The sequence below is a fragment of the Neofelis nebulosa genome, chromosome 17, assembly GCF_028018385.1.
Source record: "Neofelis nebulosa isolate mNeoNeb1 chromosome 17, mNeoNeb1.pri, whole genome shotgun sequence".
Lineage (NCBI taxonomy): Eukaryota > Metazoa > Chordata > Mammalia > Carnivora > Felidae > Neofelis > Neofelis nebulosa.
The window spans coordinates 8,688,124-8,701,037 of record NC_080798.1 but is presented as its reverse complement, the minus strand read 5'-3'; the positions used below and the strand labels follow the sequence as shown (position 1 = coordinate 8,701,037).

At 55.3% G+C, this 12,914-nt stretch overlaps 1 protein-coding gene across 3 annotated transcripts; it reads left to right on the top strand.

Moving 5' to 3' along the window:
- The first annotated feature begins 3,291 nt into the window (after positions 1 to 3,291).
- Positions 3,292 to 12,892, top strand: FCGRT (Fc gamma receptor and transporter). Of its 3 annotated transcripts, none has more exons than XM_058706347.1 (7): positions 3,292 to 3,423; positions 4,505 to 4,588; positions 5,107 to 5,358; positions 5,781 to 6,056; positions 11,119 to 11,388; positions 12,122 to 12,238; positions 12,564 to 12,892. In XM_058706347.1, the coding sequence occupies exons 2-7, from the start codon at positions 4,519 to 4,521 to the stop codon at positions 12,641 to 12,643; spliced, it is 1,065 nt and encodes a 354-aa protein (XP_058562330.1). In that variant the 5' UTR covers positions 3,292 to 3,423; positions 4,505 to 4,518; the 3' UTR covers positions 12,644 to 12,892. The 3 variants fall into 3 exon arrangements, with proteins under 3 accessions (XP_058562330.1, XP_058562329.1, XP_058562331.1); XM_058706346.1 differs by having other exon boundaries at positions 5,104 to 5,358; XM_058706348.1 differs by lacking the exon at positions 3,292 to 3,423 and having other exon boundaries at positions 4,236 to 4,588.
- The last annotated feature ends 22 nt before the right edge of the window (positions 12,893 to 12,914 follow it).

Genomic DNA, 12,914 nt, shown 5'->3' with positions numbered 1-12,914 from the left:
CAATAGAGAATTGTAGGAGGATTTTTTTTTTAATTTTTTAATATTTATTTTTGAGAGAGAGTGAGCGGGGGAGGGGCAGAGACAGAGACGGGGGGACAGTGGATCCGGAGCGGGGTTTGCACTGACACCAGGAAGCCCCATGCGGGGCTCAAACTCACGAGCCACGAGATCATGACCTGAACCAAAGTCCACTCCTCCACGGACTGAGTCACCCAGGAGCCCCTCTAGAGGGATGGTTTTTTTTTTGTTTTTTTTTTTTTTAATTTTTTTTTTCAACGTTTTTTATTTATTTTTGGGACAGAGAGAGACAGAGCATGAACAGGGGAGGGGCAGAGAGAGAGGGAGACACAGAATCAGAAACAGGCTCCAGGCTCCGAGCCATCAGCCCAGAGCCTGACGTGGGGCTCGAACTCACGGACCGCGAGATCGTGACCTGGCTGAAGTCGGACGCTTAACCGACTGCGCCACCCAGGCGCCCCTAGAGGGATGTTTTTTTTATTTATTTATTTATTTATTTATTTATTTATTTATATCATTATTTTTAACGTTTATTTATTTTTGAGACAGAGAGAGACAGAGCATGAACGGGGGAGGGTCAGAGAGAGAGGGAGACACAGAATCTGAAGCAGACTCCGGGCTCTGAGCTGTCAGCACAGAGCCCGACGCGGGGCTCGAACTCACGGACCCTGAGATCATGACCTGAGCTGAAGTCGGACGCTCAACTGACCAAGCCACCCAGGTGCCCCTCTAGAAGGATGTTTTAACCATTAAAGTAGGACCCAGGGACTTAAAAGGGAGACACACAGCCATGTAACAGGACCCCAGGGCCCCTTCTGAGTGGCATCTCGGGTCCCTCGAGGGTGGTTCCCTCCCCAGGCTGGGGAGTCGCCACCTAGTTGGGGTGGGGGAGGGGTGGGGGAAGGACTTGACAGAAGTCCCTGGGAAACGCGGGACGTTTCTTGCTGGTGGGTCTGTCTATCTATCATCTTTCTATATTTCTGTATCTCAGTCTTTCTGGGGAGGTTCTGGATAGGACGGGGCCTGGTGAGAGATAATAACAGAGAGAATCCAGGAGTGGATGTGGGGGAGCCCTGCTCAGCCTTACAACAGAAACAAACGGAAGGACTTAGAACAGGCTCGGCAGCAGAGAGAAGGGGCCCGGGCGGACAGCACTTTGTGGCGTTCATGGAGTGGATCACAGCAAGGTGAGGGCTCAGGACTGGTTTAGCTGGATCCCTGGGGTGGGGGGGTGGGGTGGTGGTGGCCGACTCTGGGAGAGATTAGCCAGAGGCTGTTGAAGACGTTGTTACTGGGCCTCAGGATTTTATCAGGGGACCCAGGGAGCATGGGGGTGGGGAGCTGAGATATCAGAAACCCCGGGGCAAAGTAGGGGCCTCTGGCAATGGTCCGGCAGGACGCCAGGGACACGGCATTAAAGCGAGTTATTGTAGCAGGGCTGTGTGGTTCCAGTGGCGGTGTGGCAGGGTGCTGGGCACGGCCATGGGACCTCGAGACCATCTTAATGGCCCAGTAGGCCTCAGAGTAAGACTACAGGGACATCATGTTAGGGCTCAGGGAGCCTTTACATGAGTTCCAGCGTGTGTTAAAGTAGGGCACCAGCAGGACCCCAGGCCGAAGGTTTTCAAGCCCCAAGGAAATGTAAAGCAGGTCCTGGGGGGCACTGTCCCAAGACATTGGCCATTTTATATCAGGGTCCAAGGAACATCACATGATGGTCCTGAGGCCTTTATTTTATTATTTAATCTGCTTAGTTTTGGTCCCAAGGCCTTTATTCTGTGTGTGTGTGTGTGTGTGTGTGTGTGTGTGTGTGTGTGTGTGTAAGCTTGAGAGAGAGCAAGTGAGAGCATGCAGGGGGGTGGGGGAGGGGCAGAGAAAGAGAGAGGGAGAGAGAGAATCCCAAGCAGGCCCCCGCGCTGTCAGCACAGAGCCCGTCATGGGGCTCAAACTCACCAACCATGAGATCATGACCTGAGCCGAAATCAAGAGTCGGACACTGAACAGACTGAGCCATCCTGGTGCCCCATGGTCCCAAGGCCTTTAAAATGAGAGCCCTGGGAACTGCTGGAATGTTCCCCTGGATACATAGCCAGGTCCCTAGGGACACAGAGGGGCTAGCTGGGCATGGCGGGTTTTTCAGGGTATTTTAGGAAAGAACCAAGGGTGCTATAATAGGATTCTCTGGGACCTGCAACCAGGATCCTTCAGTAGCATCATAGGAAGCCCCTCAGGGTGGATTTTAGTGGATTTTCTAGCAGGACCAGGGAGAGAAAGGAAAACGGACACAGTTTCCTCGCGCGAAGTTGAACACAGATGTACCGTGTGTACGGGTTAATTTCGTGTGTCCACTTGGCTGGGCCCCAGGCCCCAGATGTTGGGTCAGACATTACTCTGGATGTTTCCGTGAGGGTGTTTTGGGGTGACATTTACACTGAAATCAGTGGGCTTTGAGTACGGCGGAGTTGCCTCCAGAATGTGGGTGGGTTACATCCAATCAGCTGGAAAACTGACCCCCGCCCCTCGCAAGCGAGAGGGATCTCTGCCAGCTCACTGTCTTTGGATTCCATCTGCAAGATCGGCTCTCCAGCCTGCTGCTTTGGGACTTGAACTGCAGCTCTTTCCAGAGTCCCCAGCCTGCCAGCCACCCCTCTCAAATTTTAGACTTGCTAAGCCAGCACAATCACATGAGCCAATTCCTTAAAATAAGCCTCTCTCTATGTATGCATATACACATACCGAGGCTGCACAACATTCCAGTACAGCGGAGGACATTCCAGTATAATTGTAGCGGCAGTGTGGGCTGGGGTAGGAGACTGGAGGGGGCCTCTCAGCACCACAGCGATGTATATTGGGACTGTGTTATTGAGGCCCCATCAGAAGATACTAAAGAAGCGGAGGGCCACTTTAAGGGGACACATCGGGGACAGGTTCCAAGGAGGAAATATAGAAGTGTTTAGAGAACTTTCACTGTAGCAAGAGCTAGTCAGGTGGGGGGGGTGGGTGGGGGAGAGGGGAGCGGCGGTGTTGTACAAGGAGGTAAGAAGGGGAAGAAGGGGACCCACTGAAACCTCCAGAGTTTGGAGCAACTCTGACAGTGTTGCTCGTCAACTTTGTCATGAATCTGCTGGGTGGCTGACACCTCAAAATAAGAAGACAGGGAGAGACAGAGAAAGGGACCCCAGAGGGGGGTGGGGTGGGGGGAATAACAAAAAAGTTTCAAGAGAGAGGCAGAGAGAAATACTCAGAGGCTGGGCCCAGGGCCTGGGGTGTGCCCGGCAGCTGAGGGGCGGGGTTGGATATTCCTGAAGTCAGGGAGCAGTCTCCGGACAGGATGTGAGAGAGGAACTGGGGTCTCCAGTCACGGGAGCCAGCTAAGGCTGCAGGCGGGAAGGGAACTTCGTTGCCGTGAGCAGGGCTGGGGCCCAGGCCCAGGGGAGGACCGGCGGGGGTCGGGACTGCCGGGTCTGAGGGCGGAGCGGTCTGGGGCCCTGGACTCCTGGGTCCGAGAGAGGAGGGGCTGGAGCTGGGATTCCTAAGTCTGAGGGAGGAGGGGGCCTTAGGGCAGGGGCTCCCGGGTCTGAGGGAGGAAGGGCTGGCGGGCCGGGACTCCTGGTTCTGGGGAAGGAAGGGCTGGGACCCCTGGGTCTCAGGAGGGGGCTGGGGGTGAGGACTCCCGGGTCTGAGGGAGGAGGGGGTGGGGACCCTGGACTCCCGGGTCCGAGAGAGGAAGGCCTGGGGGCCGGGACTCCTGGTTCTGGGGAAGGAAGGGCTGGGACGCGGACCCCTGGGTCTCAGAAAGGAAGGGGCTGGGGGTAAGGACGCCCGGGTCTGAGGAGGAGGGGCTGGGGTTGGACTCCCGGGTCTGAGGGAGGAGGGGGCTGGTGGCCTGGACTCCCGGGTCTGAGGGAGGAGGGGGTGGGGGCCCGGACTCTCGGGTCTGAGGGAGGAGGGGTTGGGGGTCAGGACTCCCGGGTCTGAGGGAGGAGGGACTGGGGGCCCGGACTCTCAGGTCTGAGGGAGGAGGGTCTGGGGGCCCGGACTCTCGGGTCTGAGGGAAGAGGGGCTGGGGGCCCGGACTGTCGGGTCTGAGGGAGGAGGGCCTGGGGGCCGGGATTCCGAGTCTGAGGGAGGAGGGGGCTGGGGTTTGGACTCTCGGGTCTGAGGGAGGAGGGGCTGGGGGCCGGGATTCCCGAGTCTGAGGAGGAGGGGCTGGGGTTTGGACTCCAGGCTCTGGGGGAGGAGGAAGAGGCGGGGCCGAGCTCTGAGACAGGGCTCTCAGCCTATCCAGGCTCTGTAATTAATTAACCCAAACGGATCAAATTAAGGGTGAAAGTTCACCGAGGAGGAGGGCGCGGTGGCCAGGCTCGGTCGCGGAGCCCCGGGGCCCACAGGCGCGGGCGCGCGTGGTGGCCGAGCCCCTCGGGAGCTGGGGGAGGAGGGGGCGGGGCGGGGGTCCGGAGCAGTCACGCGCCCCCTCCCGCCCCAGGTCTCCCGCTCAGGATGGGGGTCCCCCGGCCTCAGCCCTGGGGGCTCGGGTTCCTGCTCTTCCTCCTGCCGACACTGCGCGCAGGTGAGGGGCCGCGGCTGCCGGGTCGGAGGGAAGGGGGCGAAGGAAGAGCAGTCTGAGGTTTCCCCCGGGCGGGACACGACCTCCCTCGCCACTTGTCACCGTATCACTTTTCTTCCTCCCTCGGTCGCTGTGTTTGAGAACCACCTGTTCGCTTCGCTCTGACTGTGCCCCCCCCCCCCCACCCCGCCGGGACCGGGGCCCTCCCTCTGGGTCTGCTCCCCGCCCCGGTCTGTCCCCCTCCCCCAGTCTATCCTCCTCTTTCTGAGGCTGTCCTCCACGGTCTGGATCTGTCTTCCACTCTGAGTTTGTCCCCCAGCAAGTCTGTCTCCCTCTCTCTGAATCTGTCTTCACCACCGCCCCCCTCTTCTGGGTCCGGCCCTCCTCGCCTCTGTCTCCCCGCTCTCTGGTCTGTCTCTCCTCTCTGGGGTTGAGTCTGTTTTCTTTCAGGGTATCCGTCCTGCCCCCAGTCTAGGTCCATCCCCCCCAACGCTCTTTTCACCTCTGTCTCTCTCCAGCAGAGAGCCATCTCTCCCTCCTGTACCACCTCACCGCTGTGTCCTCTCCTGCCCCCGGGACTCCTGCCTTCTGGGTATCAGGCTGGCTGGGACCCCAGCAATACCTGAGCTACAATAACCTGCGGGCCCAGGCCGAGCCGTGTGGGGCTTGGGTCTGGGAAAACCAGGTGTCCTGGTATTGGGAGAAGGAGACAACAGACCTGAGAAACAAGCAGGAACTCTTTCTTGAAGCTCTCAAAGCCTTGGGAGAAGGAGGTAAGACCAGGATCCCCGAGTCTGAGGGCGGAGGGGGCCCGGAGCCAGGACTCCTGGGTCTGTGGGAGGAGGGGCTGGGGCCCCAGACTCCCGGGTCTGAGGGAGGAGGGCGCTGGGGGCCAGGACTCCCCAGTCTGAGGGAGGAGGGGCTGGGGGCCAGCACTCCCCGGTCTGAGGGAGGAGGGGCTGGGGGCCTGGACTCTTGGGTCTGAGGGAGGAGGGCGCTGGGGGCCTGGACTCCTGGGTCTGAGGGAGGAGGGGCTGGGGGCCAGCACTCCCCAGTCTGAGGGAGGAGGGGCGGGGGGGGGCCTGGACTCCCCAGTCTGAGGGAGGAGGGGCTGGGGGTCTGGACTCGGGTCTGAGGGAGGAGGGGCTGGGGCCCCTGCTCCTGGGTCCTACTTACCTGTATTTGGGCACCCCAGGTCCCTACACCCTGCAGGGCCTGCTGGGCTGTGAGTTGGGCCCTGACAATGCCTCGGTGCCCGTGGCCAAGTTTGCTCTGAATGGCGAGGATTTCATGGATTTTGACCCCAAGCTGGGCACCTGGAGTGGGGAATGGCCCGAGACTGAGACCATCAGTAAGAGGTGGATGCAGGAGGCGGGTGCGGTCAGCAAGGAGAGGACCTTCCTGCTCAACTCCTGCCCCCAGCGGCTGCTGGGGCATCTGGAGAGAGGCCGCGGAAACCTGGAGTGGAAGGGTGAGCACCCTCCGGGGGCGCCTCTGACCCCCACGGAGCTCTCCATCCCCACGCCCTCACCTCGGGCCTCCCCTTCCTCCCCCGGCCCCTTCCCTGGCCTCCTAGCCTCCAGTCGCCCCATTGCAGCTCCTCCCCTACATGGCACACTCCTTCCCTACTCCTGTCCCACTCCGCTGGCCCTCAGAGACCTCTGGCCACAGCTCAGGCTCTTCGGCCAGGCCTCCTCCGTCCTCCTTGGCTTCACGTTTCTCCATCTGGTCCACCTCTGCCATTGCCCTTTGGGTCCCTCTGGTGTCACAGCCGGCAAGATTTTCCTGTGGCCCAGGAGCCTTTTCACTTGCTTCCTTTGGACTCGAACAATGCCTTGTGTGACCCCCGTTAGGGCACAGACACACTCTGAGCTGTACTTCTGCGCATGTCTGGGGAATCCTCAAGGGCAGGAATTCGAGCTCTTTTGTCGTCAGTGTCCCCATATTGCAATCCCAGCTTCCATCCTGGCCCTCCGTGTACACCGTCTCCTGAGCAGTCAGAGGAATGTCTTTTTCTTTTTTTTTTAAGTTTGTTTATTTATTGACAGAGAGAGAGAGAGAGAGAGAGAAAGAGAACGTGCAGGGGAGGGGCAGAGAGAGAGGGAGACAGAGAATCCCAAGCAGGCTCCACGCAGTCAGTGCAGAGCCCAACTTGGGGCTCGATCTCACAAACCGTGAGATCTTGACCTGAGCCGAAATCAAGAGTCAGTTGCTTAACTGACAGAGCCATTATGTTTTAAAACATAAATGAGCTCCTAGCCCACCATTGCTTAAAAATGTCCATTAGCGTTTCTCTCGTCTTACGTGAAAATCCAACCTCTACTCCACGGCCTACAGTCTCTGCAGGTAGCTGGGTCCGGCTGCTTTCCACCATTGCAATTTCACAACACCCAACCGTGGTGGCCTTCTCTCCCCCTCCTCCAAATGTCAGGTTCTTTTCCTCCTCAGGCCCTTTGCACCTGCTGTGCCCTCTGCTTGCACTTCTCCTCCTTGGGATCCTGCCATGACTGGGTCCTTCTCATGCTTTCGGTTTGATTTTGGACTTCAGCTCCTTCAGCAGGGCCCTATCACCCTGGTTAAAGTGTGTCCCCCTACCACCCCCATTACTGTCCCCCCCATGCCATTGTTTTGTCCATTCAATCACTATAGTGTCCAACACTTCACTATAGTGTTTTTTTTCTTTTTTATTGGGGTGTAGCTTATGTACCTCAAGTACATGGCTCGATTAAGCTTTATGGATGCCCATGTACCTGCGAACCAAGATCTAGAACATTCCTAGCACCTCAGAAGCACCCCAGCACTTCTTTGTGCCCTCTCCCATTCCATACCTCCCAAGGGTAACAACGGACCTGATTTTTATCACCATAGCATTGCCTGATTTTGAACTGATTTGAACTGTGAGCATGTGCTCGTTTGTGTCTGGCTTTTTTCACTCAAGTGTGTGTGTCATGAGACTCCTCTCTGTTGCTGTGTATCAGTAGCTGATGGCTTTTTATTGCTGAGTAGTATTTCACTGTGCGGTTCATACCACAGTTCATCGATGAATGGTTCTTTTCAGTTTGGGGCTGTTAATGAATGAAGCTGTAATGAGCATTCTTGTACATGTCTTTCTGAATGTTTTTAAGTTTACTTATTTATTTTGAGAGCGACAGAGACAGTGTGAGCAGGGGAGGGGCAAGAGTGAGGGAGAGAGAGAGCATCCCAAGCAGGCTCCATATTGTGAATGTGGAGCCCAATGAGGGACTTGAACTCAAGAACCTCAAGGTCATGACCTGAGCTGAAGTCAGATGCTTAACTGACTGAGCCACCCAGATGCACCTTTAATTTTTTTTTTATTTTTGATTTTTCTTTATTTTGGGGGGGGGGTGGCAAAGGGAGAGAGAGAGAATCCCAAGCAGGTTCTACGCTCACTGTGGTGCCCAATGCTGGGCTCCATGCCACGACCCTGGGATCATGACCTGAGCCACAATCAAGAGTCAGATGCTCAACCGATTGAGCTACCCAGGCGTCCCTCTTTTTTTATTATTATTATTATTATTATTATTATTATTATTTGTTTAAATATATATATATTTTTTAACGTTTATTTATTTTTGAGACACAGAGAGACAGAGCATGAACAGGGGAGGGGCAGAGAGAGAGGGAGACACAGAATCTGAAACAGGCTCCAGGCTCTGAGCGGTCAGCACAGAGCCCGACGCGGGGCTCGAACTCACGGACCGTGAGATCATGACCCGAGCCGAAGTCGGCCGCTCAACCGACCGAGCCACCCAGGCGCCCCCAGGCGTCCCTCTTATATATGTATTTTGATACGAATGTGTAGTTACATTTCTTTTGACTGAATACCCATGCACGGAATGGTTGCATCATAGTGTAGGCATCGGATTAGCTTAATAGGTAGTGCTAAACATTTTCTCAAGGAGGTTGAACCAATTTTATAATCCCGCCAGCTATGTATGAGAATTCCAGGAGCTTCACAGACTTGCCAGAATTTGCTATTGTCTGTCTTCAATTGTAACCATTCTGGCGGGTGTGTGGCAGAATCTTATTGTGGTGTGTTTTTCATGTTTCTCAGGGTAAATGAGAATCTCACACATGATTTGGCAAAATCAGATAAATCAGATTTGGGGTGCTTCGGTCGGTGGAGCGTCCCAACTCTTCATTTCAGCTCAGGTTTTTGATCTCAGGGTCATGAGTTCAAGCCCTGTGTTGGGCTCCTCACTGGGTATGAAGCGTACTAAAAATATATATATATATATCTATATCTGTATCTCTATATATCAGATAAATATCTATAAATCAGATAAATGAGGTGGTGACTAGTGATGTTGAGTATACTTTTGCACATTACTGGCCAGTCAGGTGTCTGCTCTTTGGGCGGGGCTGTTTGAGTGTTTTGCCCATTTTTAAGTTGGAATTTTTATCTTTTTTTCTTATTAGAGTTCTTAATATATTCTGGGTGTGAGTCCTTTGGATTTGTCAGATGGTCTGTTGGAAACAGAGTGTCTTCCGGTGTCCGGCTTGTCTTTTCATTCTCTCTCTTTTTTTTGTAATGTTTATTTATTATTTTTGAGACAGAGAGAGACAGAGCACTGAGCGGGGGAGGGGCAGAGAGAGAGGGAGACACAGAACCCGAAGCAGGCTCCAGGCTCTGAGCGGTCAGCACAGAGCCCGACGCGGGGATCAAACCACGAACCGTGAGATCATGACCTGAGCTGAAGTCAGACGCTTAACCAACTGAGCCACCCAGGCGCCCCAGTCTTTTCACTCTCTTGATGAAACCTTTTGATGAACAGAATTTCTTCATTTTTATGAAGATCAACTCATCCATCTTTTATCTATAGCTCTTGTGTGTGTTCTCTTTAGGAAATCTTTCTTTTCCCAAAGTTATGAAGGTATTCTTCTATGTCTTCTGGAGGCTTGGTTGATAAGTAATTTTCATATATAGCTGTATGATACATCTTGAGTTGATTGCAGGTAATGGTGTGAGGCAAGGGATGAAGTTTCATTTGTCCCTCACGGATCTCCAGTTGACCCAGCATAATTTGTTGCAAGACCACCACCATCCTGTCCCCCTGCTCCCCCCCCTTCCCGAACTGCAGTAGAGCCTTTTTCCTAGATTAGATGTGGATCTAGGGCATCTGGGTGGCTCAGTCAGTCAAGTGTCCAGCTCTTGATTTAAGCTCAGGTCATGATCTCACAGTTGGTGGGACGGAGCCCATGTCAGGCTCTGCCCTGACAGCATGGAGCCTGCTTGGGATTCTCCCTCTCTCCCTCTCGCTCTCTTTCTGCCCCTCTCCTGCTTGCACACCTGCTCTCTCTCTCTCTCTCCAAATAAATAAATACTCTTAAAAAAATTAGATGTAGATCTGCTTCTTGGTTGTTTTGAAGAATCCACCAATGATGTCATGTAGACCTGGAAATTTATTTGTTGAAAAGTTTAAATTATGGATTAAAATTGTGAAATCATTATAGGACTACTTAATTTTTTAATTTCTTCTCGTGTCAGTTTTGGAAGGTTGTATTTCCTAGGAATTTGTCCAGTTCATTTATTTTATTAACAACTTAAAAAAAAATTTTTTTTTTGTTTATTTATTTATTTGGAGAGAGAGCACGCAGGGGAGGGGCAGAGAGAAAGGGAAAGAGAATCCTAAAAGGCTCCGTGCTGTCAGTGCAGAGCCCCACTCAGGGCGCAATCTCACAAACCACGAGATCATGACCTGAGCCAAAATCAAGAGTTGGATGCTTAACCGACTGAGCCACCTAGGCGTCCAGTTCATTTACATTTCAAATGCACTGGTATGATATTTTTCATGATACCCTCTTACTACCTTTTTTTTTTTTTTTAATGTTTATTTATTTTTGAGAGAGAGACAGAGCATGAGCGGGGTAGGGGCAGAGAGAGAGAGAGAGGGAGACACAAGCCAAAGCAGGCTCCAGGCTCCGAGCTGTCAGCACAGAGCCCCATGCGGGGCTCGAACTCACGAACCGTGAGATCACGACCTGAGCCGAAGTCGGACACTCAACCAACTGAGCCACCCAGGCGCCCCCCTCTCACTCTCTTTTAATGACCTTAGGATCTGCCTTCTTTTCGCTCATCACAACACTTTCACAGCCTATTTCCTGTTCGTTTATTTGCACACACATATTTGCCTCTCTCCCCTCCTTTAGAACGTGAGTTCCGCGAAGACCAGGGCTTTTGTCTCTCTCGTTCACTGCTGTGTGCGCAGTGCCTAGAAGAGCGTCTGGCGCATGACTGATGTCCTGTTGTGTACGCGTCTAGTGTAGGAAGGCATGGACGAGAGGTGGATACCTTCACTGTGGATAGCTTGGTTCCCCCCCCGACCCCCACCCCCAGGAAGATCCCTTTACCTACTATACTCTGCAGGCTCGGGGCAGGGCACCTGGTGGGACGTGCTGGGCGTCCTGGAAGGAATGGAGGCCCGGGTATGTCCCTGTCCAGCCCCTCGCCAGCTCTGGCCCTAGGGGCTCCCGGGCTCGAGGCTTAGGTCCGTCTGCCTGTTCGTCTGCAGAGCCACCCTCCATGCGCCTGAAGGCCCGCCCCGGCAGCCCCGGCTTTTCTGTGCTCACCTGCAGCGCCTTCTCCTTCTACCCCCCGGAGCTCCAACTGCGGTTCCTCCGCAACGGGCTGGCAGCCGGCTCCGGCGAGGGTGACTTCGGCCCCAACGGCGACGGCTCCTTCCACGCCTGGTCTTCACTGACAGTCAAAAGCGGCGACGAGCACCACTACCGCTGCCTGGTGCAGCACGCGGGGCTGCCGCAGCCCCTCACTGTGGAGCTGGGTGAGCTGTCCTGCCGCGCGATGACGCTGCCTGCCGCCTCCTGGTGGCCTCTGCTCCCCCTGCTGTCGCGGCCCTTCCCGAGGGTGACCGGCTTCCACCACGCTGCCGCCCGGCGTCCTCGAGTCTGACTGCCTTGTGCCCCGCTGCCGCCAGTTCCTCCAAAGCCTGGCGGCCTTCTGTCCTGTCTCGCTTGCCCTCCCCGAGCCTGTCTGCCTTCCGGCCTGCTGCTGCTGCTGCTGCTGGGTGGAACTCACGAGTCCCGCCCCTCATTAACCAGTGTGGACAGGCCTCCGGAAGCCGAACCACCCTCCCTCCTGCCGCTGCTAGGCTTGGTCATTTGCTGTCTGCTGCTGCCGGTCCTCACTGAGGCTGACCATTTATGGCTCAGCGACTGCCAGTCCTCTACGAACCTGACCTTCTACTGCCCTGTGCTTGTTTTGCCTCTCTGACACACGCCCTGCCGCTACAGGTCCCCTTGGCCAGGGTGCCGGAGACCCCTCTCGCTACGGCCGGTTCTTGTAGGCAACACGGGGGGGCGTTCTGCCCAGACGTAGGACATCAGCTGGCCGGCTTTCCCTCCGCCCACACCCCACACCCCACACCCGTTCCCCCAGGACTTGATGCTGGGATCTCTGAGGTTGGGGAGGGGGCACTGAGACCGCCCAGTCCCCCTGGCCTGATGCAGATGGGCTGGAGGGCCCCTTCAGCATCTCACATCATTCTCTGGCTGCAGAATCACCAGCCAAATCCTCGATGCCAGTGGTTGGAATCGTCATTGGCCTCTTACTGCTCACGGCGGCGGCTGCAGGCGGAGCTCTGCTATGGAGGAGGATGAGAAACGGGCTGCCAGGTGTGGAGCAGGAAGAGGGAAGAGCCTCAGAGACAGGGACAGAAACCCCAGAAGAGAGGGTGACGCAGTCCTGGGCGGGGGGCGGGGTGGAGTGGGGTGGGGTGGGTGGGGTGGGAACAGATGTAGACAGAAAGGAACAGAGACTCAGAGAGGTGGGGACTGGAGGGAGGAAACGGAGACTCAGAGCGGGACAGAAACCTGTGGAATAAGACAGAGGCTGGGAAAGACAGACGGAGGGACACATACACACACGTGGGGGAGGGGCAGTCAGGAGCCCAGAGGATTTCCGAGCTTCTGATGACCTCCCCTCTTCCTCTTTCCTCAGCCCCTTGGATCTCTCTCCGTGGGGACGATGTAGGGGCCCTCCTGCCCACTCCTGGCCTGCCCAAGGATGCTGACTCTTAGGATATAAATGCATTCTCAGCAGCTGCCTGATCACCCCCCCCCCCCCCATCCTGGCTACTACCAGCTAATGTAGTCAGGCCCCTTTTATGCTGTGAGACCTCCTGGAATCCTGGTATTTCTGAGCCTCCAGAAAGAGTCCTGGGCCCGATGACCTTCTGGATTTCTCCTCCTGTGGTCTGCCTCAGTTTCCCCTCCTGATGATTATGACTCTTTTCCACCTCCACATATAAACGCGAGTTTGGGCCCAAATCATTGTGTTCTTATCATTTCA